Here is a 27,456-nt window from a genome sequence, read left to right on the forward strand (position 1 = left end):
TTGAATTGTCTAAGGTAGGAAATACCAGCCTGAAATGACTGTCTTGTGCTATGGGAATGCAAAGAGAGAGCGTGGAACTAGATCTTTTCCAGCAGGAAAAACAGCTGTTAAAAAACAGAGCCAACCGTGTTTCCAAGTAAATCCTGGAATGCAGTATGCAAAACAACATGTGCTCAATCACAAATCCTCAAAAGAAAAGACCATTTCATCAAGCAGATGAGCTGCCTCAGGTGAAGGACATTTTAATCAAAAAAGAAACTTGCTATCCAGGTACCTCTATAGGTCTTCTTTATCTTGGTTTCTTCAATTTCCCTGATTCCAACAGGAGCTGAGATTACTGAACACCATAAAATAGGTGAGGCTTTAAAAGAGTATGACAGCAGGTACTGGCTCCAGATTGGAACTAAACAAATTTCTCTTGACACTTAACAGCTTTCTCCTCAGACATCCCACACTTATCCATTTTGGTTTAGTTGTCTCACTTCTGACTCTTAATGGGAATGATCTACAATATGTGAAAGATTCTACCACATATATTAAGCTGCATATTGTTACTCAACCTTCTGGGTATACCTTCAGAGATATTTACACAAGTGCCACATGGGCAAACAACACCAAGACAGAAACTTTACCAGAGCTCTGGAAAGCAGACATACAGATTTTATATATATATATATATTCACAAGAGCAATTGTTTCATCTTAAAACCTTTCTAAAACAGGAATATATTGCAGGCTTTGGCAGTAGAGATAAAATATTATGGGATCCAGCCTTACTTTGTTTTTCTCATCCAAATATACACATTGTTATAACAGAGGAATAGTTGCATCCAGAATTATTACTGCTGCTTGATGACCAAAATGCCTCATATACTGCTCCACACATGAAACTATTGCAAATACCCATCTTTCCTGATCAGTTACAGCTTCTTTGGGGTGGAGGAAAAGAGAAGAAGCATATACATGGTTCATTTAAAATGCAGTGACAAAAACAGCCTTTGAAGGCATGTTTCAAAACAGTCCCATATTGTTATTACAGATGGAAACAGTGAAGGAAGAGAAACAGAAGAAACAAAAGCCAGCTTTTGTGAGTTCCAGAGCAATCCCTTATGATCCTGGGTCTTGTATAAGATGATTTGGAAGCTTTGGAAAGGCATTCAGGGTCTCTCCCTGAATAAGGCACTGTAACACATTGTCTTCCATAAGCCTGGCCCAGTGCCATGACAGTTTCTGCGTAATTCATTGCACGTTTTGCTAAGTGTTCTCTGTATATCTGTAGAGATATCTACACATAGACATATGTAATTTTCCATATGCTTTCCTGCAAATCAGAAAAACAAAATCAGTTATATAATGGAATACAGAATTCAGAATATGCTAAACTTAGTACCTGCTGACATGCCACACATACCCCAAACTAAACCAGAGATGTACTGATTATGAAGTTATGTGTACTTGAAATTTGCAGATATGAATTATTTCTTCTCTCACAAAGTTTTCATATAGCCCAGCCAGGAGGTCTAATGTTTGACTTGCCAAGCAATTTCTGCTCGTTTCAGGCCCCATTACCTTTTCAATGTATTAGCTCTATTGCTAGCAATTCCTTGTGTCATTCTCCATGACAAAAAATGTTTATTAGGGACAAAATGAAAAACTTAAACCTTTTTTTCTTTCAAGTCATAGAATTTAGACCTCCAAAAGTAGAGAGTAGTGTCTTGAACCTCATCATCTTTGAACACAAAATGCTTAAGAGATGCACTAAGCAGATCCCCATTTTTCTTATAGAAAAAAAATTGGATAGTCTTCAAACATTATTCTCCCTTCATCTTTTCTTCTGCAGCTGAAAAGAGAAGAGATTCTTCTCTTCTAGAGAGATTGAGTGGCTGGCCAGATTGCTCATGGAATACCGAGATCTTAATTTCGGTTACCAGTGCAAACTCAGCAGCAACCACCTGTAACTGCCCAGATGCCTCTCGGTGAATCTGGGTGAGGTTAGCAATGAAGACCTCACCAAGACTTATCAAAAAGCACAAAGCACAGGCTACTGTGAGAACTGGCTACTCTGGACCAGGCATTAATCCAGCCCTACATAAGGTCTCCAAAAGTGACCTGCAGTAGATATCCTTTCCTTAAGAAATCTGCCAAGTATAGCACTATATTCCCACTCCAAGTGGTCAGTGATGTAAGGTCTGCTTGAGACAGAGGTTGTAATCTTAATGCCATGTTTAACAGACACCAATGGGTCTATCTTCTTTTAATCTGTCTAATTTTTTAATCCATTTTCAGCTCACATGGTCTTCTGCGTTCAGTAAGCTTCACAGTTGGTTTGATTTTCCTTGTGAACCAGTTGCTTAGAAATATTAAAGACCTTTTCTTTTATTTTTGTTATCAGAATTACTAAATAATGACTTTCATATTTAGCTTTTGTGTCTGTTGTAGCTATAAGCAGAGGTCACTATGAACAGTCCACTTTCTTCGATAAAAACCAGATATATACTGTTTCATTTCACAAAATGACACTTTCAACCTTTCTGATTCTGCAATTCCCAGCCATGTTTTAATGGAAGTTTTTGAGTCCAGGGCTCAGACACCCACTTGTTATGTTTTAGTCATACTTGTAAATTGGAATTATTTAAACAAGAGTCTGAGAACTGGGTCCTTGATTTAACTAAACTAGAGTTCTTACCTGCCACATGATGTGACTGTGTGAATTCATGTTTTATCTCAGTTCTTCTTCCTCTTCCTCATCTTCCATTTCCTCTTCTGAGTCATCCCTGTTCTTTGAACTGTTGCTGAATTCAAGGTTCCCTTCAATATCCAGGACTTGTAAGTGCTTTAGGTTTTGGAAGATACTTTCCTTCAGTGCTCCAACAGCAATCTTATTAAACCTTTAAACAAACAAAAGGGTCTTCCTGTTAAAATAAACCCATTTTCATATCCAACACAGAAAAGTGTAGAGTAGGAGGAAACTATTCTGCAGTTACTCTAACCCTAGTTACATTCTTATACTGACACAAGTTACTCTTAACTTTACACTGACTCACAACAGCACCCTAGGAGTACTGACTCCTCTGAATGGGAAAGGGAAGGGAAAGCAGGTTCTGATTTGCAAGCAGGCAACTGAAATGACTGAACAAAGTTTGCTGACCGCACTTTCTACCATCACAAAGGACCCTGCAGGAAAATACTGGGAAACATTAAGTATCTCTCATTGATTTCAAGTTCACTAACCAAGCTTTCAAAAACCTCCTAATTTTCTCAGCCCTTCTTCCTCCTTCTACAACTGTATTATGCAAGGAAAAAGATCATAATATTGGAATTCCACCCCCACAAATTCTTTCTCTTGGTATTCTGCTTTCTCCTTCACACAGAGCACAGGCTTCTGCTCCACAGCCCATATTTCAAAGTGTAACTTGATTTTTCATGAGATTCAGTGTCATCCCTTGATAGTTTAATTCTTCTTCCACGAAATTCAAAATACTGGCACAAAGAATCCCTTTAGAAACAAAGCAACATGCAGTAATTTTTCATCTGTTATTTGGGTTTCCAAGAACTAATCTGCAATTTAAGTTGCTCTCACCTATACTGTTTGGTCTGTTACTCTTGAACAAGCTTCAAATCATATTCTGTCTAATATTCCAGATGTATATTGTTGTTTCACAGTATTGCAGTGATTAATAGCTTCCCATTAAGAAACATAGCTTGGGTGGAGTTGCCTCCTAAATACATCAGCAAAACAGTTTCGCAAATTCCTTTTTTTCTCTTTAGATAGAAATACAGAATGTGGTATGTGGTTTCTGGGCTGCATCCAAGCATTCACTAAAATCTCATAAATGTGAGCAGCTGAATAGACAGACTGCTCTAATTTACACCAGACTTTGTAATTTTATTTGCTTGGTATGGAATCGTTCACCCAAAAAGGTATGCTTCAGAACTCTCCAGCGCAGTTTAGCTGCATACAGACAAAATAAGGCCACATTTAATCTTGTGCAGCAGGCAGCCTAGGTTCTTTGAACACATCCATTGGATCAGCTTAATGAAATGTTCCGTAAGGGTTCATAGATTAATCCTAAGCAATATTTTCAGTAATGTTCAATCAGATTAAAACTGTACATATTACTGCAACAGATTCTTGCTTCACTTCTTGTGGTACTCTGCTTAAACCAGTTACATTACCATGTGTTTATACTGTATGTAAAAAAGGTCTGTATCTGTCACCTATAAAAACAAAGTCCTCATCCAGCTGACCGAATAGGATAAAAAAGCTTCTAAACTTAGCTACATAAGTTGTAACTTGCCATTTATTTCTGACAAAGCTGTCAAGGGAATGTGCACAACTCCAAGATTAGTCATTCACGCCTCGCTCAAGGGGGATTCTGTCAAAATCCAGGACACAAGAAAAGCTGTAGTGTTACAAGCAGTGTAAACTTTGAGCTCACAGCTGAAGACTGGAGTATGACATGATGTTAAACACTAATTTCCCAGAATTTCTAACATGCCTAATCCGTTCTAACAACCACAGAAAGGGAACACTCTCCAAACAGAAAGCACTTATTACGTGTAGCCATGTCTCTTTGGAGCAGATGAACACAGTTTCAGCATACATTACTAGAAAACAAAGTTGCTTATTTTGGAAGTTAGGGTTTTAAGTATTTTTCAAACAGTAAGCCATTATAAAGTGGAGGAAGAAGAAAAAACCTTGTGTGTTGAAGTGGAAACTTGACCTTACCTGAGGTAAATCCCCTTTATTTTGGGTGTGGATTCAAAAGCACTCTCTGAAATTGTTGTGATCTTGTTGTTCTGAAGATAGAGATATTCCAGAGATTCTGGCAGGTCTGATGGGATAGCAGTCAGCTGGTTGCCAGCCATGTCTAGTGACTGCAAGAAACAGACAAGGGGTCAAATAAATGGCTGAATTTAAATATTGTGCATTCCAAAAAGAGATCTGACAACAAATGAGCTTCCAAAGGCTGGCTCTATACACACTCCCTCCTGCTTTGGAAGTTTATCCATTGTTTTATATATATATCTACACACACACACACACATACATGTAAGTCTATAAAAATACCTGTATGTATGTATATGCACTTATAGAAAACTTAGTACGTTAACACTGCATAAGTGAGATGTTTATGTAAAGCTTATCCAGGATTTGTTGTGTCTGAAAATCATCTGGAAATAGGCTCTATTTTGCAGATGGCACTTTGGTGAGTCTGCTGCAGAACCTCTCCCTTCTGGTGAGGTCAGGCAAATACAAACACTGTGTGTACAACGGCAATTGCAGATTGGCAGCCATGCAAAAAGGTGCAGTTTGAGTTTGTGGTGGAAAACCTGAAGTGATATTTATTATAGTATACACCAATTTAAACCACCTCTAATTTGCATCAAGGTTAAGTGCAGCCATCACAATTCTGATCCCTTACACTACAATTTAGCACCATGATTTCGCATGAGACATCATGTTGTTTTGTTCAGGAGTCCCAATGTTTTTTTCCCCCCAAGCTTTAGCCCATGCCTGCTTTACATGAATTAAAAGCAGACTGGGTTTTCAGATTTGCACGAGAAGTCACTGGAAGATGCTGCTGCTGCTGCAAACACTTCCCTAGCTAAGGTTAGTGACTAGAGTTACACATAAAAACATCTGCAAATATTCTAACATGAAGACTGTATGAAAACACCAGGACTAAAGGCCAGGGATTTTACACAAGAAAATGGATCAACAGAAGTGTTTTGTTATCCTGTATTGTGGCATTTTCATTGCACCAAGTGACACGCTAGTTGCACATTATTCAAAGCTATACTTCTGCAAATGACTGTCATGATTTCAGTGGGTTTATTCCCCACATAATCCTAATGTGTCAAACAATTATGTAAATGTCTGGCTCTGCAATTGCAGACAGTCTTCAGTGATTTCAATGTAAACAGTGTGGACCTAAGCATATGCTAAGTACATGCACCATCAGGATCTTATGTGATGGTTGTTTTCAAATCCACTCCGGTGCACCAGCTCATAAAACAATGGCACACCTAAGCCTTTAACATTAAAAAGATTCATAATATACTATCATGGAAATAAATTACAAGTAGGAATGCTGTTCCAGAAAAAAGCAACAGCCAAAAATGCACCATTAGTCTAATCAGATTTTAAGTATGTGCTATTATCTTAACCTTATTTAACATGAACAGGGTTTGAGGTGGGGTAGGCACAACTGAAAGACCAATGTTTGATACAGCAACACTGACACTGACTAACAGGGAGTGACAGCAGAATAAAAATAACATGAAGGAACTATGAATCAGGTCTTTTGAGAACAAGAGCTTGTCATTCCAACCAACAACCAATGCTGCCTAACAGGTCTCCTGACCCATTTTTGTTTGAAGGAAGACCCAACCCAAATGACAGTGCCTATCAATTCCAGAATCTGTGTTTCTCAAAAGCATCTTCCTTCCAGGATTCTTTTCATCTTAGATGTATTCGCATGCACACACACATACATAACACCCCTATACCTATCAGTGAGGCACCAAACAAATGAAAAAAGTATTATTAAAGCCATGGACCAAATCTGCAGCTGATGCAAGCCAAAAGCTCTACAGATCCTATTGCTGCATTACTGATTCACATCAACAGAAAAACCAGCTATTGTTTATTCCCATAAACAACTGAAAGGGAAAGGTTCATACAGATAAACGTTCTCATTATCCGAGAACACACTACACTCCATGTCCCTTATACCTGGTCTGCTCTGAGATGGACAAACTTTGCCTGTACAGTGACATAACCATATGCACCCTTAGATGGTTGCCATATGACACAGGTTAATACTTTTCACTGCAGAAAACAGGCTGTTGCCTAAAAGGGAACGCAGACAAATCCTTCAAGTAGTGTAACAACTTTGAAAGGGCACTTTGCACAGCACAAATGTGATTCTCCTGCCTGCCTTATGGCTTGTGTTTAACTTTCTCTAACAATTAAGCAAATTAGAAGGCTGCTGACTGAATCCAGGCCTCCCAGCAGCTATCCAGGTGCCTTAGCCAGCTCAGCTGCTAAATCCTGCAGCTTGGCCTGTCTGACTATAAGCTGATGTGGGGGCTTTGAGAATTAAGAGTGGTTTTGTTTATGCATTCCTTCCTCCTGCTGTCTCTCTTCAGAGCTGATTTTAAATCTTTTGGGAGACAAGCTATTTGAAAGGCCTAGTTTCAGTTTATAATGACAACATTTCACTAATCTAGAGATATAGGACATCGTTAGGGTTCAAAAACAAAGCTGTTTTTACACTTCCCAGAATTAGCACCCTGGTCAGCAGTGGGAGGCACCCACCTCTGGCACAATAGCACATCATTTCTACTCTAGAAACAGAGGGCATAGCACTTACAAGCCCCAGACATGAGGACCAAGCACATCTAGTACTGGTGCCATATAAACTGGCTTAAGCAGACAGATGACGGCATCAGCATCACTTAAAACAATTAGAGAAGGTGATGTTTTACCTGGAGACTGCTGAGTTCTCTCCATGCACCCGAATAAATTGAATTTACTTTCAGTTTATTGTTGCTCAAATATAATTCCCGCAGCTTTGTCATCCCAGACAAAGTCCCTTTTGGGATGATGCTTATCTCATTCTCCTTCAGCTTCAGAATCTGCAAGTTCTTTGGAAAGCCAAAGGGCACTGTGTTGAGGTTGTTTCCAGAGAGATCCAAGGACTTTAGTTGCCTTAGTTTACGGAAAGCCTCCCGGTGGATCTGGGGACTTTTGAGCTTATTGTAGCTCAGGTTCAGCTCTTCAAGGAAGTAAGTGGTAGCAAAGTCATTCCTGTTAATCTCAGAGATCTGGTTATGAAGGATCATAAGTGTTTTCACTCGCCGGGGCAGCCCACTGGGAATCCTTTCCAGCATGTTGTTGTACAGGTGGACAGTGTGCAGCTTCTTTAAGCCCTGGAAGGCTAGTGGGTGAATACCTCGGGCTTTTAATTTGTTATTGTGGAGTAGAAGATACTCCAGGTTCTTAATTTGGGTCAAGACATCTCTGCCAATCACTTTAATTGCATTCTTCTCCAGGTGAAGGAGGACGATGTTTCGAGGTAAACCACTTGGGATTTGTGAGAGGTTATTGCTGGACAAATCTAGATATTCCAGACTAGACAATTTCCTTGGGAAAGCAGGAAAGAAAACACTCTCCATTTAGATTCTGCAAGGTGAAACAATAACCAACTTCCCCATAGATTTTACAATCTCTGCTTTAGAGTCTTTTTACCCAGCATAGCTCCCACTGCTGCCCTTTTTGGTCTTATGTTGTGACTGATGTAGGCAGCAAAACAAGGAGCCATGAGGGATTAGGACTAGGTGCTGCCATTGCTCCCCAGCCACACTTGCAAGAGAACCTGCTAGAGTCCACAGACATCTAGCTTGCCTCTGGGCTGAGACCTGAGATCAGTTTTGTAGTCTACTGTTCTCTCATTTGACACCACAGATAGCAACATGTGAGCAATTTCAGTGAACCAATACCACAAGAAAGATGCTATGGGAGTGCCATTAGAACACAGAATTTAGCCCTTGGTTGCACAGAAACGTAGCCTGAGCATGAGTCTTTCTGTCACTCTAAAAGTGTATATTAAAGGTCTGCTTTCCAGATGATAAAATATTACTCTTAGTAAAAGCAGAAATGCTCAATTCAGTGGCCTAGACTAAGATGGTGAACTTCTCCTGACCCTCCAGCATTATGAAGTGAGTCAGGGCTAGAGCTGCTTTGTGTAAGCTACTGAATCTGGATTCCATGGACTCAGTTGAAGCTAAAATAAATCCCCAGACCAGCCACTTATACCAACTGGATGTGGATCAGTGGTGTTTTATGCCAGGATTGAGGAGCCCTCCCTCTATTCCCTTCTATTTCAAGTCAGTTTCTCGGTTCAAATGAGGCTTTTAATCTGCACATGGCACTACATAACCCACTACAGATGACTAGAAAGTTTTCAGGAAATGCAAGAACTAATGCATTACAGACATTACTTACTGGTTACTACACTGCTATTCACGACTATCCAAGCATGCTCTGAATGAGCAAATAATACTCTTTGGATCAAGCAGTTCATTGCTGCAAGCTGAAATGCTTTCCCTGCTTGGGTAGGTCTCAGAAGCTCTATGCCGTGGTGTACAGTCAGCATCAGGAGAGCAAGGAGCAAAATCCACCTCTCTGCTGCGACTGGTGCTTTGGCTATAGCCTTTATCAAAATCTTAACAGAAACGGTATGTCCAACATGACGTGGAGGTGGACACAACACAGCTATGGTAAATCGTTAAAGGAGGTCTCTGGGAGTGGGAAGTGGAAAAGGAAAGCACAGTTTGATACATTTTCATGCCTGGACATTAGAAAAGTTTACAGAATTTATGGGCAGGCCAGATTACGTGACTTGGATGCTCAGGTGGAAGAAGGGCAGAATTCAGTGCAGGCAGAGACACCGTTAACTTTTTGAAGTGCTAAGTCCCAAGCTAAATTTAGGACAGCCCAAGGCTATTTCTGTTGCGCTAGTTTGTAGCAAAGCTTTTGCAGCCATCTGGCTATTGAGCAGCACCACTGCACCCCTGCCTACGCCAACAATCATCTGCTTTCAAGTCATCTTCCCAGAAACACAGAAGTGGCTTTAGCAAAGATGAAGATCTGGCCTTAACTTCCAATGATCTGTCCTTGAAACTGGAAAGTCCCAAGTAACATCACTTTTGACTAGTTTGGAAGACCAGAGACCAGCTTTCAACACTGTTCTGGGTGGCCTTTTCCCAGAAGGCACTCAGTACCTGGTGTGATTGGGTCTGTGGCAATCAGGGAATGGTGCGGGCTGATGTTCAGTGTTGTGTCTTTTGTATAAAAGTATTCTGCAGTGGGAATTCAAACCACTGACCCAGACCCTTCCTTTTGAATGGCAGCATCTGAACCTAAGACTTTTCATATAGATTTTGCAGAGGATTGTGTAACATCATTCAGCTTTTAACAAATGTACTTTTTAAGAGATACTTTGCTCAGTAGATGTACTACTGTACCAGAGGAGGTAGAAGACACATAGGTACAAACTACAGATCTCAGTCTCACCAGAAGGTTTCATTGTCCATTCCTTCATTTGTCAAGTAGTTATTCTGTAAATACAGCTCCCGCAGACCTGTGAGTTCACTGAAGGCTCCTTTGGGAATCTTCTCCAGCTTGTTGTTCTAGAGCCACCAGAAGCACAAAGTACATTATTTGGCATGAAACGACACAAGACATTCAGGTTCTGCTCAACTAGCATCAGGCAATCAAACTTCAAAAGGGCCAGATGTAAGATATTTCAGGGAGCATGATAATTCTGCTTAAGAAATAAATACAAATACTAGACTGAAATATTGCAAGCTGCTTTTATTGATTCCCCATGGAAACTTTGGGTTAAGAAGGTAGAATTTGCCCCTGCCTCCCAGATAGCTTTATTTTGTATTCATAGCCCTCCCACCTATGTGCAAATGTATAATGTGATCCAGGAAACTACCTCTGGAGTTTGCTCAAGATTTCTGGAATTTTTAAGACAGATTTCACCGTAAAGAAGAATTCAACTGGGAGCTGGGAACCTGCCACCTTCCCAAATATTCCAAAAGGTGCAGTTCCTGCAATGTAGATCCCAAAACAATTACTTCTATTGCCTTAGCATCACTCTGGAGTAGCGAGTGGGCAGACATGAACAAAACAATCCACTTAGAAATTCCATACAGAAACTGTAGGAATTATAAAAGGATATATAAAACACTGCCACTGAATTTGTTAAACTTCCCCCAGTCCATGTATACACAAAAATGTAGTGGACAGACTAACTGGATTCATGTGCCAACTAATATAAAGTGGACGACATCACAGACAGATTTGGCTGAGTGTCTCAGTGAACAGTGAAAGAAAAATCAAAGCTCTGCCACATCTGAAGTACACATTTTGGACACTCTTGGTCCACTACTGGCCATCTCTCATTTCTCATTGTCCTGTTTTTTCTCAGTCGGAATATCAAGGTAAATGTTACTACTGAGAGGCAGTGCACATGAAAACAAAATGCCCATTTCTCTCTTCAGCTCCTCTGCCCTTAACACAATTGGTGGCAGCAGGGAAGGATATGAGTTCAAAGTGTAATCCTCAAAGTCTGAGACCCCTTTGGGAGACAATAATCCCCTATAAATGGCAATACAATGCAGGGGACTAGTGACTTCACACTTTGCAGAGAATTCCAGCAATTTAAAGGATCAGACTGTTTGCCTTTACTTTTCTTCAGGCTGGAGAAGCCTCTTTTCTAGAAGACTTTAATGGGAATTAGCGGTGAAACCTTCGAGGGAAAAGAAAGCTGGGAGGCAACACAACTGCCTAAGTTCGGGGCTGATAACAGGCTCCAGTCTACACACGTCCAAGGAGCTGTCAACGCTTGGAGAAGCAGAACCAGGACTCCCCACTGCTACTGCTCTCCCATCATTAACAAGGCTGAGATCTCTAGCACAGACATGATGAAGTGTTTTTATCAAAATCAGATGACATGGAATTAAAAATGCTGGAAACTACTTAATACCACAACTTCTGCTAGTTGCACTATCGCTGGAGAAGCTGTAGTAACGAAGAATCACCAATCCAAACTTCCTCTGTGTCATCTGAATCGCCAGTTTGGTAGCAAAGGAAAACCACTGATGCTAGGAAACAGCAGTCTGTGTGAAGTGAGTTAGCAAGCAAAGCCAGCACACAGTGGGCAAGCAGCTGTCCGGAAAACAGCATCATCAGTGGCAAACTTAAGTGGGAAGCCAGCAACCGGATGGCCATAGAGAATGATCTACCTTCTTGCAATAATATGTATTAATACCATTACATGCAGGGAAGAGGCCAGCAATGCCACCACACAGGCACGGGCAACACATTCCCCTGAAAACAGAAAAGCATTTTGCTCCCTCTGAGCATGTGTTTTGCAAAAACAAACTGTTGCTTATGAACAAAAAGCAAGGCCATGGGAGACAGCTACTGTTGGGGATACAGCAGACAAGACTTGCAATGGGCCTGGGAATGTTTCCAAGTGCACTGAAATGGCTTGGCTGTACAAACACAGTACTTTGTCACAGTCATAAAAGAATACAAAACCTTGCTGTCATTACCTTTAAATGTAATTTATATAGTGCTGGAGGGAGATTCTTTGGAACATACTTCAAGAAATTGCTGGACATGATGAGTATCTCCACATTATTAGAGCCATTGAACATATTATCAGGTAACCCAGCATCTGAAAGTTTGTTGTTGTGAAGATACACAGATCTGTTGGAAGGAGAAAAAAGATGAAGTTAAACTGACAGTGAGATCGGGGTGTGGGGGGGAGGTGTTTACCATGAGAGGGCTGTTTGAAACCTGTATTTCAATCTTTTCCTCTTTCCTTGAGTTGATTCAATATGGTTTTTAAATGTGCCCTTTAATTCAGTAAGGAACACAGATGCAAAACCAAAAGGTTGGTCCAAATACTCTCTGAAATTTAGCTCTATTCAAAATCCAAACCTGCACATGAATACTAATTTCACATGTAGCTTTATCTTCTTAACAAGAAACTGAGTGCAAGTCTGGGATTGTGCAGTGCTTTGAAATAGAGAATGTCAGTGTGGTGGCCTCATGTGAGAGGGTTAAAACTCATATCTGAATAATTGATATGTCCCCAGTTTTAACTTCTGCTTGGAATCAAACCTCAGCAAAATCAACCTGCAGATCTCTTAAGAAAGAGATGGCTCTCAGCCCTCAATTCTTTCTGTTCCCCTGACAGCTGGAAATACCCCAGGAAACAGGTTCTCTTCTACTCCTGGAACTCAGGCAAAGAATACCGATAGGAAGAGCAGATTTCTCAATCTGGAAGAATTCGGGTTTTGAATGAACCTTTGGGATTGACAGAAAGAGGGCTTCTTAATCTCCTTTTGCTCTTCTTACTTTCAGCCTTTAATATTCAAGGAAGAGTTCCTCCAATCAGATTTTTAAGAATGGATTCGTTCTTTCTTACACGGGTTTTATTTCTGCATAAAGCAATGGACACCTATGAAGTTATTCCTGCTTTTCTTTGGTTTTAACTGCAAAAAGAACTCATTTGACTTCTTTTTAACAAAAGAAATGACAGGATTTTACTGACTTTGATTACCTCTTCCTTCCCTGTGCTTACCCCAAGATGCAGCAAGCCCCTAAGCTTGCAGAGACAGGTTAAAATTCCAAGAGCACAGTGTCAAAGTGTGCTTTTCTAACTTGATCTTGGATTCTTTACCAGTTGCAGAGAACTTGGCAACATCTTTCTGGAAGGAAGGAAAGGCTCAGTATGGAAACACAATCATGTGATCACACCCTCCAGGGAGTTCAGAGCCACACTGAAAATATTGTTCACCCTGCCTGGTCAGCTGTACTTTTACTCACAAATATTTGCCTTTCCTAAAACCTTGCTTTCCAAATAATCCATCTGAGACCATGAACTCTACTGAGGGCAAATAAACCAACTGGAACAACTGTGTTTGTTAGGGTTTTCTATCAGCAATCTTGGAAATCAATGAGTTATTATTCTGATTAAAAGCAGTGTTGGTATAGGAGAGTGTGAAAGTCACTTCAGAAGAGTGCAAGAATTTTAGTACACGATCAAAACACAGCAGCTTCTGCAGTTTAGATAAAGAAATAACACATGTATAAATCTAACTTCTTTCATGATGAGATGTTGCCAGGAATCGGTGAGCAAATCAGCCTTTTCAGCTACCAAGAGCCTACCAGACTAAAGGCCAAGTAAGTTCAGTGTAGATTCAGCTCTCAATGAATTCAGTGGGAATGGAAAGTTCTTCAGTTCATCACAAGACTGAGCTCTAGGAGCTCAACTGGGTCAGCTATTATTAACTGCTTCCCAACCTGGATGCGTACATTGCTACCAACAGAGTCTGAGTTGTCTTTGCAGGATTTAGATGCTGCGGTATTCTTACGGATTACTCAAAACACCTTTGGAAAAGACCATATCTTGCAGGAGGTCATCTATGTGGATCTGAATTTGAGAGGGGCCAATGTGCTGCACTGGATCCAGCTGAGAAAATCACAACCTGAAACTAGCAGAGAGACCTTTGAAACCACACCTGAGGGTATGAACCACTCTGAAGGTGCTGAAGTGCTTAGCTTTAATATAGTTGAGTACTGCAAAGTGCTGTACTCTCAACCTGATTCCATTTTAAAATGAATGGACTTATTATAAAACTAGGGATTTCTAAACAGTTCATCTCCATTTTGAGAAACTCTTTTCAACTCATAACTGACACACAAAGAAAATGGAGACAGTTCAATTTTTATCTATGAAAACTGCTTGGCAGCTAGGAAAAGCCCTTGGAATGTATTTGTTTGAGAGATTATTTGATCTTTCATGCTGAGAATAACAAGCAGGCAGCTTCTTTCCAAAAACCATAAGTAGGCAATAACATGGTTTAGCCAGATAGTTCTTATCACTCACCAACTGCATCCAGGCAGTGGCAGAACACCGTCATTGTTTTACTTCCTGACCCCTTACCTCAGGTTTGGTTTCTGTCCAAAAGTGAGCCCATAGATCTTAGTGAGATAATTGGCTGCAAAGTCTGCACTGATCAAGGTGCTTGGTAGGAATTTCGGAGCCACTGTTAGCTGTAAAAGAAATATACAGGAGTATTCCCATGAAATGCAACAAGTCTTTTAACCAATGATTAGACCAGCAACAAAACACTTGCAAATTTATTTTCTTTAAACAGGCAAAAATAAATGAAACTGAATGCAGACTGCATGAATGAAAACAAACTGTCCTCATTCACTAATCTCTCCAGGAAGGAGACAGACTTTTGTTCCAAGGTAAGTGAATGCTTGTTTTGGTTGGAGGAGTCTTCTTTTTGATGGAAGAAATCAAGAAACTGTTATTCAGAGAGCACTTCGCTTATTATTGTTCCTAATTCTTCAGCCTGCTGTGCCAAAATAATCCAACCCACCCCACAGTGGCCTACTATTTACCCTCTTATCAAAGTATACTATAGGGGAGGAGTATCACTTCATATGTCTGTTCCAATATAGTATCTATTTATGATGATGTTTTCAATGCAGGATTCAGGGTCTCAAAGGGCAGGGATGCTTCTGAGCCAAATGATGGAATAAGCAAACAGGACTTCAAAGTAAAGACCTACTGTACAGTGGTACTTTGTTCATTAAACAAGTGATGTATCAGAAACAACACACAGAAAAGTCCTGTCTCCAGAAGCTGACAATTGACAAGAGGATTTGATGTGTTTGCTCTTGGTCTATTGCTATTTTTGTCAGTGATTTTATAAAATATTGCTAAGAACATCTGCATCTGAACAAAAACTGGTGGAGTGAAAAATAATGATCAAAAAAGCTCAGTCTTACAGAGCACCTCTATAATACAATAGCTCCATTCACTGAGTGGCTGCTAACAGCAAACCTAGAAACAAGAATAGAGGTGACAATACATAGGCTGGGGGACAGCATAAACCTAAAAGATTTGTGCATCACGATTAAGCCCTTGGGAAACAAATGATTAACACAGTGCTGTAGTAGGCATGATCCTGGAGCCCACAGCAGTAGGCAGGTGCCATTACCACGGTTACAGATGTTAAGTATAGTACTAATGAGACCACTCTTACAGCATTTTACATCCACTCTGAAGGGCTCTGGAGAGAACATCTTTTCTAGGGAGATTCTGAATTGTCATTTAAAGCTTCGCGATCAGGATGGGAAACTCTGGGCAACGGAAGAGATCAAGCATCCTAGCTTGAAGTTCTTTGAATCTGTAAAGCTTCCCCCTCACAGCACTGTTGCATGAAGCAGAGCTCAGCCCTTACAGCCAGCAAGGCACAGCAAGGCTCACATGATGAGGAAACTTAGTTTTCAAGCTTTTATTACCATAAAACTGCACTTGGTTATTAATAATATTGCAAACTGAGAAATACTTAAAAGATGAACAACGTGTGAGAGAACAGACACTTCACTGGAGAACTGCCTAACCCAAGCCTTGAACTACGCACTTACCTAAAGGTTGCCTAGATCTGTCTTTACTCATTTGCCAAGTGTCAGTTGAAGGATTATATCCATGAACTCGCAATTTACTGGACTCATAATACAGTCCTAGCTTTTAAAAGATTAAAGTACATTATTTACTGGTTTTCATGTTCACCTGTGCCAAAACCTCCATCCTTAAGCTGCGTTAAATGTTTAATGGTCACAAACACAAGGCAGATCTTTCCCACAGTCACGCTACTATCAGTGTTTCTAGAGAGTATGTAAGCAGTGGCAATAGGCATTTGACATACTGCTACAGGTGCCACAGTCCTGCTCTTGGCTTTGCTGGGAATCTCTCAGCTCCTGATCTGGGAGACACGATTTCAGGGAGGTGGATAAAGGCACTCATCTCTGACTAGGAAGGTCTGGCAGTGCCTCAGAATTAAAACACTGCCATGACATAATACTGGGAATTCAGACACAAGAAACAGACTTAATCACTTTCATACTCAGTGGCACATGAAAGCTTTTCTCCATAAACACGGTCTATTAGGTCGTAACTTTTATACATAACAAAGGGAATGGCTCAGATACGTGAAATGAGAGCCATCAGAACCACAAGAAAGAGGAAAGAGAGAAGTTTCATCCCAAAAGAGTTTTCACTTGCTCAGGACTTTGCTTTGGCATTTCAGCACTTGGTCATGAGACTAATCCATCCTCACTGTCTGACTGCTTGAAGGATTAGTGCTGGATTGCTGCAACTGTTAGCAAAAGTGAAGTGACAGAGCAGCTTTGCCTAGCACATTGCCTAATCAGTACCAACCTGTGTTTCTCCTGCTGCAATTATCTTGCAGCTTTATGGCTGGATCTTCCATTTCATATGGCAGATAGTGTTTCTCTACTGTTAACTAATGACTTAACCAATGAACTCACAAGGATTATACGAAAGTTACTGCCAGTTTTAGAACAAGTTTTCTTGCTTCTAACAAGCTTTGACAGAAGTACTGGTCCAAGTGAATCCCAAATCACTCTGGGGATATGGGGAAATGTAAGACCTTCTGTCACCAAAATCATTAGCTTATAGTAAATAATAATGACAGCTCAGGACCTGGTCAACAGTTTGGTAGAAGAGACTTCTGCTATTAACAGGGCTTAGTGTGAATGTTATGTGATAGATCCAAATTATGAGAGTGGGCTGAAAAATTAAAAAGGAAACTACAGAATCCATTCATTCTCATCTTTGCCTTGAAGTACTTGTTACTTGTAAGCCACAGAAGGCTTTTACTCTGTTCTATTTCTTTTCTCTGACCAAATATGCTAGTTTAACAGCAGATAATTTAGCTACATCCAATGGGATCACAATTGGAGATAAAGCAGCATTAAAATGATCCATAAGACAAGGAGCAAACTACCAGCAAATCCCTGCTCTCCTCCAGACACCACAGTTACTTGATCTGCAGCGTTTCCTGCTGCAGAGTGGATGCAGTTTGAAGTCAATCTGGTTTGTCCTGGCTTGGGACTTACAAAGAAATGTGTTATTTTTGTGGGTCCACAACTTCTCAGTATAACTAGTTCTGACATTCGCTGATGTTTGCATTTTCTTTTGGGATCCTTTTCTCTCTGCAGTAAAGCCAGAAAAACCAAATACATTGTTCTGTCACACAGGGAAAATTGGAGTGCAAAGTTCTGGAATATTAGTCACAGTCTGGCTTGTTCATTTTTATGGAGTCCTTAAGTGCCAAGATTGTTATATGGAAATGGTGCTTGAAAGGGAGAAAAGAACACAATGTTACTGTACTGAGGAATGGGTTCTATTCTCAATCACTTTATACAGAAATCTGTGGAGTGATTCTGGATGTCTCTTGGCCTGACTGAAACCTGAATGTGGGCTCATGTATATAAACAAACCATGAAAAGGTCACAGATTTTAAGAGGATAATAAAACATATATACAGACATGCATATATATTGAGAGAGAGAGACAGAGGGATGGAAGGGTTTTGCAGACAAAAGAACCTCTGTCTTGATGTTTTAACTTATATTTCTCTGTGGCATCCCAGTTTCTTCTGTAGCAAATATTTGTGGACAATCACTGGGGATAAAGAAAGCCATAATGGGAACCACCCGGATGTAACTGTATATGAGAAGTTATTTCATTTCCTAGGCTTGGCAAGAAAGATGTGCTTCTGTGAGGACATCCAACTTGGGTCATTAATAGAAAAGCACCTAGGATCTTCTCCATTAAAACAGAAATCCAGCTTCTACCACTGCAGCTAAAAAAAGAAATTCATAACTTGCACGGTTTCACTGCATGTGGATATCCCCCCTCTCCATCAAACATAGTAAGAATGGCAGTCAGGGAAAACTGGATAGATTTTTATCGATCTTGATGGCTAAACCACTGGGATGTGTTTGCTCACAGATTCTTTCAACCAGCCTCCTCTGATGAGATGAGAAACCTGTGTAGCAATAGGACAACGAGGAATGGGTTAAAACTTAAAACAGGGGAAGTTCAGGTTGGAAATAAGGATGAAGTTCTTTACTGTGAGGGTGGTGAGGCACTGGAACGGGTTGCCCAAAGAAGTTGTGAATGCTTCATCCCTGGCAGTGTTCAAGACCAGGCTGGACAGAGCCTTGGGTGACATGGTCTGGTGTGAAGCGTCCCTGCCCATGGCAGGGGGTTGGAACTGAATGATGTTAAGGTCCTTTCCAACCCAAACCATTCTGTGATTCTATGAATACCGCCCAGATTATATGCATACAGGCAGCTACCACATCTGCACGCAGCTGTACCAAAACCTACTGCAGACAGTGGTAATTTATAAATACAGGGGCTCCCTGTACCTCCCTACATACAAGGAAAACCCTTCACCAGTTGCACACATAAATCAGTGTTCAAAATACACTGGCACGTGTACCCTCTAATCTTTTAGCATACTGATTGTCTTGACCTTAGATGAACCTGCATTAGAATATCACTTTAGCACAACTGTACTTATGTAGCATGTATTTATTAAAGGAATTGAAGACTTGCTTGTTTAACTTTCAGAACCTGGTTAGAAAATAACTACGAAAGCCTTGTGAGTCTCTTACCTTATTGTTTGCCAGGTACAGGTAATTCAGGTTCTCCAGATGCTCAAATGCTTCCTCTGGCAACCCTTTAAAACAGGAATAACTCATCAGAGACATCAGCACCTTCTTGCCTCTCCGACTGAAGATACCAGAGGGCAGCTTCCCCTCTCAGATATTACATTTAATGTGAGATTTAAGTATTTTTCAGTGCCACTGAAAGACCTATTGTTGTCTCTGTTTTGGTTTTTCAGAATTAAAAACAAGCAAACAAAACACCACCACCAAAAACCCCCACAGACTGTTAATAGTAATGGAAGACCATTAAAATCCTAACTATGGAAGCATTTTAATTTGGTCTGTGGCCAATCCCAGTGGGAAGGGTCAGGTACAGAGCTGTGCTGACTCGGTTGTAAAGCTGATTATCTGTGCTCACAGCACCATGCTATTGAGAAGTTGGTCATTTGCTCATGGATCAGCCAATCTTTTTTCTTGGAAGGGCATAATCTGAGGTTGTTTAATGATCAGATTAGTCTGATCTATGACCATGATGTTACCAAAGTAACATAACACCTGCATGTCATAACCTGTCTCTTGCTCTGCTCTGCCACAATCCAGATAGCCATGCAGGAGCCCCCTCAGACAGCTGATCCAACTTGGAGCTTATCATCCCCAATAATTATTAATTTTCAGCTGAATCACTCCACATCCAGCTGATCACACAAGCACAATTGCTGTCACAATGGGAAGGCTGCAAATAACATTTTCACCTGGCACTTAGATAATCATAAGTCAAAGGTGAAGCTATTTCCCATGTCAAAACATACTGGAAACTCAGGGCTGCACTCAAGCTTGGGAAAGAAACACCAAGCCCCAAAGGTGATAATGTCAAAGTCTGAATCTATTAAGCACAGCCTTCCTTGTGCTATGTATAAGTGCCATGTTTTAGGTCCCATGCATAACATTCCCCCATTGTCAATAAAGGCTGTTTTCTGTTATTGGAATAAGGGTAGCAACAGCATTCAGAGTAACTGGGTGACACACAAGTTAACCACAATTACAGCTTTTGTGTTGCATATCCTCTTAATATTTATTCCAATTCCTCCATTTCTTTCGCTTTCCTTACTAACCCCTTGGCGAATTTCTCCAATACGCCTATGACTTAGCAAGCAAAACCTCCCTACACTAATCAAAATGGTTTTATAAGGGCAGAAGTTGCCTTATTTGCAATATATATTACTTGTATTTACACCAATTCAACAAGGGCTGAACTGGACTAAACTGCACTGACTGACTAGCCTGAACCAAACAAATGGATTAAGAAACAAGGTCAGTCACAAGGAAATCATTCAGCATGTAGACATTTCTGGGTCTCCAGTGCGCTCCATTGATGTGCCTGTGTGACCACGGGGAGTTTCCTGGATGAGAAGGCCTCACGCTGCAGTACACAGTGCTGCTGCCAGGTCTTCTCCACTGGTTCAGTAAGGCTGCATTCTTACACAGTGAGTATTATGTTTCAGATGATAAAGTGCCTCCATGACCTGTGTGATGGCCAAAAGAGTGAGGCTTATAGCTAACTACTCCAACCAAGTTAATCCATCACTCTCTGGCTTTCCTTATCAGCTGTCACTGGCCTCACTGCATAAGTTGGTGCTGTGGAGGCTCTGTCCACTTTGTGGCTCTGCTGGCTTACCTTTTGAAGTTAGCCTGTTGTTTTGCAAATTGAGCGTTTCTAGTCTGTAAAGCCGAGCAAGCTCTTCTGGAAAGATTTCTTCTATCTGGTTATTCTAAGAAAATGGAGAGTATTAATCACCAGCAAAGTAATCCAAGAAGGATCCCAACAAACCCAGACTGTGAACTCCAGTGAAATCTGGAAATGAACCCACCGTATCAAAACACTGTCAAGACTTCACTCCACAGTGAGCCAAACTCAGATGTCAAAACCAAGACATCCAAACCCAGCAGTGTTTGAAGGCCTGAACCAAGCTTTGTAACTCGTGCTCATCACCAGAAACATCCGGCTTATGCACTGGCAGCACAGAAACAGCGTGCCTGTGCCGGGCAAGGCCTGCAATCCATCCGCCACAGCCAAACCTCATAGCTGCAGCAGAGCATTCCCTAAAAGGTTGGCACCATGGATTGCCAAGTTTATTACTTGTTATTTATGGGTTGTTTTAAAAACAACTGTTCATGGGCAAGGAGAGCCAAACTGAGCTCACTTTTGCTGGTTGACTGCCATCAGAATTTTATTAACATGCTGACTAACATTTTTGACCATTAATGAGTGATTCTAATGTTTCAGCATCTAAGGGACCAGTTAAGAACCCACCATGCACAAAGCCAAGCCAATACACAGAAAGTGACAGCTGCTGCTCCAAAAAGCTTCTTTGCTTTTGGCAGCAGAGGCAGGAGCCATGGCTAGCACACGCCTGGGACAGATCTGCTGAGGAAGGTGCCAGCTAACATTACAGCTTCTCTGAGTATGCTGCACTCAGAGGGAAAGCTCTGAACAAAATCTGCATTCCACCCATTGAACAGAATTGGCAAATAGGAGCAATAAACAAAAAGCAGTTGGTTAAGGGCCAAAGAGGTATTGGAAAGCCTGGAAGTGCTGCCACTGCCCAGAGGAAGAGGAACACCCATAGGGCTGCCATGCTGTGGCCCTGCTCAGACCCTTGGGTCTCAGAGCGCAGGCAGGGACAGAACACCTGCCCAAACGCTGGTCACAGTGATCATTTAACTAATGACAGAGCATGGACACCTGCTGAAAGCTCAGGACAGACTGCTGCTTCTACCTGAAATCCCATATCCACACAGGACCTTATCCTGACAAGACATGGCGTCTCTGCAGCAGAACCATTTGCTGCAGGCATGGCATTAGTCTCCCAGCCGCAGGCAGCACAGCACCAGGCAATGCCATGTGGTGATGGATGGCTTCGGCCAGGTTGGACGGGGCTTGGAGCACCCTGCTCTAGTGGAAGGTGTCCCTGCCTATGGCAGGGGGTACGAACTGGATGAGCTTTAAGGTCCCTTCCAACCCAAACCACTCTGTGACTCTGTCACAGCTGCTCCTTGCCACGTCTGTGTGCTGGGTCTGTCTCTGGACTGGTGCACGGCGTTCACATTTCTACCAGCATGTAGTGCTGACAGAAAAATTCTCAGTAATGAAGTGATTTAGCCCATCCTTTTCAAAGGCACACCACCAGGAACAGTAATGATGAGTTTGACCATTCCTTTTGTGGAGCTGAGAGAGGGAGGAGAAAATGTTCCTGTCTTGCTCCCTCCCTTGATCTGTGGGGAGAGAATTACTGCTGATAACCATGTGCACGTCAAGCACCAGCGCTGGGCCTGCTGCACCTCCTGCCTCCCACTCGAAGCCGAGGAGCTGCCGGAAGAAGCGGGAAGGAGCCGGGTTCGGGTCAGAGGCCCCTGAGGCGGGCGGGCGGCGTGTGGGAGTCTCGCTCACCTGCAGGGAGAGGTGGTTGGTGAGCTCGGGCAGCAGCAGCGGGAACTCCTTCAGGTCGATGCCGCCGCAGTCCACGACGCCCTCCTGGGTGCAGCCGCAGTCTCGGGGACAGGCTGAGGCTGAGGCTGAGGCTGAGGCTGGGGCCGGGGCCGGGCCGGGTGGACGCCGCTCGGGGAAGTCGTTGCGGGCGGCGGCGGCGCAGCCCAGAGCCAGCAGCGCCAGCAGCGCCCGGCCGCCGGCCGGCATCGCCCCTGCAAGCGACACCGAGCAGCGCGGTCAGCCCCGCATGGAGGGAGGCAGGCAGGCACCGGGAGCCCGGGTTCCTGCTCCCCCGGGTGCTGTCGCGTCCTCTCAAAGCCCGTGTAGACGAGGCCCTCAGTGACAGGGGTTAGTGGTGGCCTTGGCAGTCCAAGTTGGACCCGATAAAGGTCTTTTCCAACCTCCATTCTATGATTCTCTCAAGGTGGTTTGGGGGCCTGGCAGCATCCGTGCACCATCCCTGACTCCTCGGGTCATTTACTGCTTTTTTATATTGAGAAACACCAAATGATCCCAGAGGTTTATGGAGGAGGTTGTGCAATGTCATTGCAATGTCACTGTCGTGCAGGGAAGGACCTCTCCTTGTGAATGTAAACAAGGCGCTGGCGGTGCTGCCAGGCTGCCTCTCAGGAGGGCTGCTTCACATGCCTCAAACAATAACAAAACCTCATGGCTACTGAAAACAAAATGGGCTTCCTATTGATTTTGGACAGCGCAGATCTGAACCTTAGAGGCCTGGCTGATGTTCAGCTTTTATCTTTCTGGCAGCAGGTTACAATAACTCAAACAGAAGTTGAATATCTACAGGACCGGCCAGCTGGCCCCGGTTCAGCCCCCTCGGCCTCCGCTGTTGCCCTTCTCAGGTTTCATACTTAAGGATTTGCAGTAAGGGCTGGTAATGGCTTGTCTTACATCCTTTAGCTATTCTGCACAGGAGGATTGGACAGTGATGAGAGAGTCTTATCGTTGAAGGTGAAAAAGCACAATGGATTCATGACCTTACTATGAAGTAAGTACTCTGCTCATCTCTGCCAGCCCAGGTTCCTGCTTTGCATCAGAAACAAGAACCTGCCAGAGCCACACTGGCTGTATCAGAACTAGCACGTCTCCACTCACATCCACAGGGCTTTGCTGCTTTGCACCAGCTGCAGCTGTGCAAAGACTGTGGGTGCTTGGGAAGCACTGGAGACACCCTGCTCTCAGTCACAGTCATGAACATCTTAAATAACTTCTTTAAACACTGCCTTATACTTGAAGAAATGGAGAAGGTGGCACTACAGGACAGAGCATCCTGATTCATGGATGGTTTTGCTTTGGTCCTGGTATTTGCTACCAGCATGCTGAGTGATTTTAAGCATTTAACACTGCTTGCTTGATCCCTTCTCCCCCACTCCACTATTCCACAGCCTCCGGCTGATTATAATGAAATTAATCTCCTTTATAAAACATTCCAGAGATCAGATGGTGTTCCTTATATAGCAGCTAGATATTAATAGTGAGATCAAAATTGGCCATATGAGTATGCCAACAGTGGATTAGGAAAATCATTACTATTTGGTGACCTAATCTCAGAAACCTTAGAGGAAATAATCTCAGAAAGTACAATCTATCACATTTCTAACAGAGTATTTTTTATACATATCAGTTTACCCTTACAGATACTTACAAACGAAACTAAAGAAAAGACCCCTTTTTACATGCAAGTCACAACCAGCCCTCCCACAAACAACACCAATGCTGTTCCCACAGCATAGTTACATCATGGTTGGTATTTGGCTCTATAGATTTTCAACAACCTGACTTTTCCACACATAGAGGTGAAGAGATGTTAAAAAATTAACATGAAATACTGTTGTCTATGGCACAGTAAGATTTCTGAGGCAATCTCACCCCCCTGTCATTAATATGCATGCTTCTGCTACAATGCCTTTGAAGTGCATGCTGCTCCGGTGCCACAGGGAGACACTCTGGATGCAGAAACATCTGCTTGCATCTGGAGTGCAGGCAGTAAAGTCAGGCACAATTCTGATTTTCTTTTAGTTCAAAGAAAGCCTGAAGTAACTCCCTCCATTTCAGATCATTCCCATGGGCCTGATCCAAAGCCTTATTTAAGAAGCCTTACTAAAGATGTAGCTCAAAACCCACCTGAATGAAAGAATCAGCCCTCTTCCCTTGCTGTCAGTGGGGTTTGGATCAGGTCCTTCCACCCAAGGACAGAAGCTGCACTGAAACGACCTCAGAGGTTGCATCTTTCTGAGCCTAGACAGAACCAGTACTGATTCCTGCACTTTGCTGCCACACAGCACCAGAGGCAGAGTGCTACAGAAGGCAGTGTCTCAAGAAGTAAGCTGAAGTTTCAGGAGTTACTTATGCTTTCAGTGATCACAGTTACCTCAATAAACCACAAAATCATGCCCAAAGTATCTCATCTCTGTACTATTCTCCAAGCCTATTCTCTCAGGACACACACAGAGATGCAAAACCATCCTCTCCTCCAAAATCAACGGGTTAAGTGAGTTTGTAACTCATATGGAATATCCTTTCTAAAAGCTGCAGCTGGAAGGCAGGCTGCTGGGTGTTGTCTGACAATACAGCTTGTAAAAGAACAAATAAAGGGCTGAAAAACTCACCTTTGCTGTCAGAAATCAGATGAATGGAGAAGAACATTTCTCTTGCCCCCACAGGCTCCCGCGGCTCATGCCATGTCAGTTACATGCGCTGAGCTCAGAGCGAGTCTCCCCTTTCCAAGCCAGATCCTTTCCAGATGTGAGCAGCAGAATTAAGAGAGAGTAACAGGCAACCCTCTACCAACGAGAGTTTCCTGCACTTCCCAACGAAATCGGAGAGGAATTTTCCAAAGTCACCATATGGGAAAATGTGAGTAGGAAAGAGGAAGCAGCTATACTCTGAATATAAAGACTTGGGGAAGAAACAATCTCCCATTGCTTTTTGTCAACACAGTTTGTAAGATCAAGGAGAGATGCCAGAAGAAAGCATGCTGGAATTGACAGCAGAGCAGCACAGACGGCATGTGCTTTAGCACTGCCTTGCAGGATACCAGAGCTGTTCTCTCTGTTACTAGATGCTTAATTTTAGCCATATTCAACACAAAATCTGAATTCCAGGTGGGAATGTCCTCCCATTCCCTGAGGGTCTGGTCCAAATTAGCCAGGAACAGACAGATCAGCAGTTTTTCCTGCATTTCATCTCCCTCCCCTTTAACTCCCCCTGGTTTTCAACCCACCAACTGATCTTTAAGGACCAGAGATAGATAGGCTGAAACTACAAATGTCTTAGAGGCAAAGTCCCCCAGTTTGACATAACACCCCCATCTACCCAATCTCTTTATCTTCTAAGCCCCATATTACAGCGCTAAACATCAAAACAACCCTCCACTACACATACATACACACACACACCAGCCCTGGTCGTGTTTAGCCCAGAAGCCTCACATTTCTTATTTCTCCTTTTTTTGGCACAAAAAAAAAGAGAGAGGAACATGCTGTTATAACACAGTATGCTCCAAGTGCGGCAATACTTCCAAGAAAGCAACACAGCTTTTTATCACCAACAGCAGAGTTGCTGTTTTAAATCTAAAGCCACCTGCTTTGTGCCTGCCCCGCAGCGCTCCATACAGTACCTCCAGAAGACAGGCAGAGGATCTGTCCTCACCAGGAACACGACCTCCTTGCTGAATTCCAAATAAAGGGACACTGATTCTTTCCTCTCGACTCCAGCTGAACTGAAGTCTAAAGCAATCAAGTTATTTCCTCCCTCTCTTCATCCAGGCTCATATCAACTGGAACTGATCCCCTTCTGTGCCACGTGGAAGTTTTAAAAGTTGCTGTGGGAAGTATGTTTTTACTAAAACAAAAATAATAACAAACCAGAGCTGCCTGCTTTCCCTTCGTGATTCAGAGCCCCAGGATGCATTTGCCTGCTCCCATTTCTGTACTACAGAGTCCACACCACAACATTTACAGTGTATTCAGACAGAAGAAAAACTGTGTGCTGATGTTGGGGGACCACCCCTCTGTACCCCAGTCTGCAGACAGAGAGAAGGAAGACCTGGCTTTCTACTGATGTCAGAGCAGCCCACAGGAGAGGACGAGAGGTTCACCCTTCCCCAAAACTGCGTTTTTACCTGTGGTTTTGGTGTGTAAGTACACTCCTAGGCTGTCACATACCATCTGGATGTACTACAGGACAATATAAAGAGGGGCATTATGCCTCCTTTAGTGGGGAAACAAGAGGCACACAAGCAGCACAACCAACCCAGGATTATCCAGCGGGACAAAGCCAGTGACCAGGTGCCCCGCATGCAAAGGTAACACTCACATCCTTACACTGTGCTACAGATTACCTATATAATCTGTTTTTTTCCCAAGCTTCCACTTCCTCCACATCTTACCCTCTTACATCAACATATCCCAAACTCACAACCTGCTGTCATCCAGGCCCAGTGCTGCATTTCCATCATTAGAACCTGCACAAATTCCCAGGAAAACCAGAGCTGGAGCCAAATCTATCTAACAGTATTCTGACCCACCACTAAGGACTCAGGCAACCAGTGTTCCTGTGGTTTCTGCACTAGAGCTTTCTGATGCTTTCAGAGGAAAGAACTTCCACTGCAAGACTCACAACATAGAATTAGTTGCAGGAACCATTCCCAGCCAAACTCCAGTCTTTGTACTCTTGCATGTTCCGTGCTGATGGGTGTGAGTTGAGTGGTGGTTCCAGCCTAAATGAAGAAACATTTTCAGGTTTAAAAACTGAAGACTCAAGACAAAGCTTAAACTTTGGCATGATCACTTCCTCTGATCACATAGATGGCAGAGAAACAGGTCCTTGACCAAACAACTGCTGGCTACTCCAGT

At 42.5% G+C, this 27,456-nt stretch overlaps 1 protein-coding gene and 1 long non-coding RNA gene across 4 annotated transcripts; one reads left to right on the forward strand and one right to left on the reverse strand.

Annotated features, from left to right (window-relative positions):
- Window positions 1-219: 219 nt before the first annotated feature.
- On the reverse strand, window positions 220-26,600 carry PODN (podocan). Of its 3 annotated transcripts, none has more exons than XM_057413524.1 (12): window positions 26,220-26,600; window positions 25,210-25,335; window positions 22,541-22,791; window positions 20,768-20,861; window positions 19,099-19,163; window positions 14,537-14,646; window positions 12,135-12,291; window positions 10,084-10,199; window positions 7,494-8,151; window positions 4,729-4,877; window positions 2,686-2,887; window positions 220-1,320 (listed from the first exon to the last, which is right to left on the reverse strand). In XM_057413524.1, the coding sequence occupies exons 2-11, from the start codon at window positions 25,244-25,246 to the stop codon at window positions 2,719-2,721; spliced, it is 1,806 nt and encodes a 601-aa protein (XP_057269507.1). In that variant the 5' UTR covers window positions 25,247-25,335; window positions 26,220-26,600; the 3' UTR covers window positions 220-1,320; window positions 2,686-2,718. The 3 variants fall into 3 exon arrangements, with proteins under 3 accessions (XP_057269507.1, XP_057269508.1, XP_057269506.1); XM_057413525.1 differs by having other exon boundaries at window positions 25,210-25,400; XM_057413523.1 differs by having other exon boundaries at window positions 25,210-26,600.
- Window positions 13,986-18,144, forward strand: LOC130601445 (uncharacterized). Its single transcript, XR_008972668.1, has 3 exons — window positions 13,986-14,117; window positions 14,751-14,847; window positions 18,066-18,144. It is a non-coding gene; the product is annotated as an uncharacterized LOC130601445 (long non-coding RNA).
- Window positions 26,601-27,456: the final 856 nt, after the last annotated feature.

The sequence above is a fragment of the Pezoporus wallicus genome, unplaced genomic scaffold (genome assembly GCF_028554395.1).
Source record: "Pezoporus wallicus isolate ANWC-B61680 ecotype Strahan unplaced genomic scaffold, APGP_CSIRO_Pwel_v1 contig_13740, whole genome shotgun sequence".
NCBI lineage: Eukaryota > Metazoa > Chordata > Aves > Psittaciformes > Psittacidae > Pezoporus > Pezoporus wallicus.

Bases quoted from the DNA above. Each gene is read 5' to 3' on its own strand.
- PODN (XM_057413524.1), bottom strand. From the start codon at position 25,246: ATGTTCTTCTCCATTCATCTGATTTCTGACAGCAAAG. The intron at 19,164-20,767 runs GTAAGCCAGCAG...CCTGTTTTAAAG, and splicing joins CAACAGGCTAACTTCAAAAG to GGTTGCCAGAGGAAGCATTT. The intron at 8,152-10,083 runs GTGAGACTGAGA...TGCTTTCCCAAG, and splicing joins ATGGACAATGAAACCTTCTG to GAAATTGTCTAGTCTGGAAT.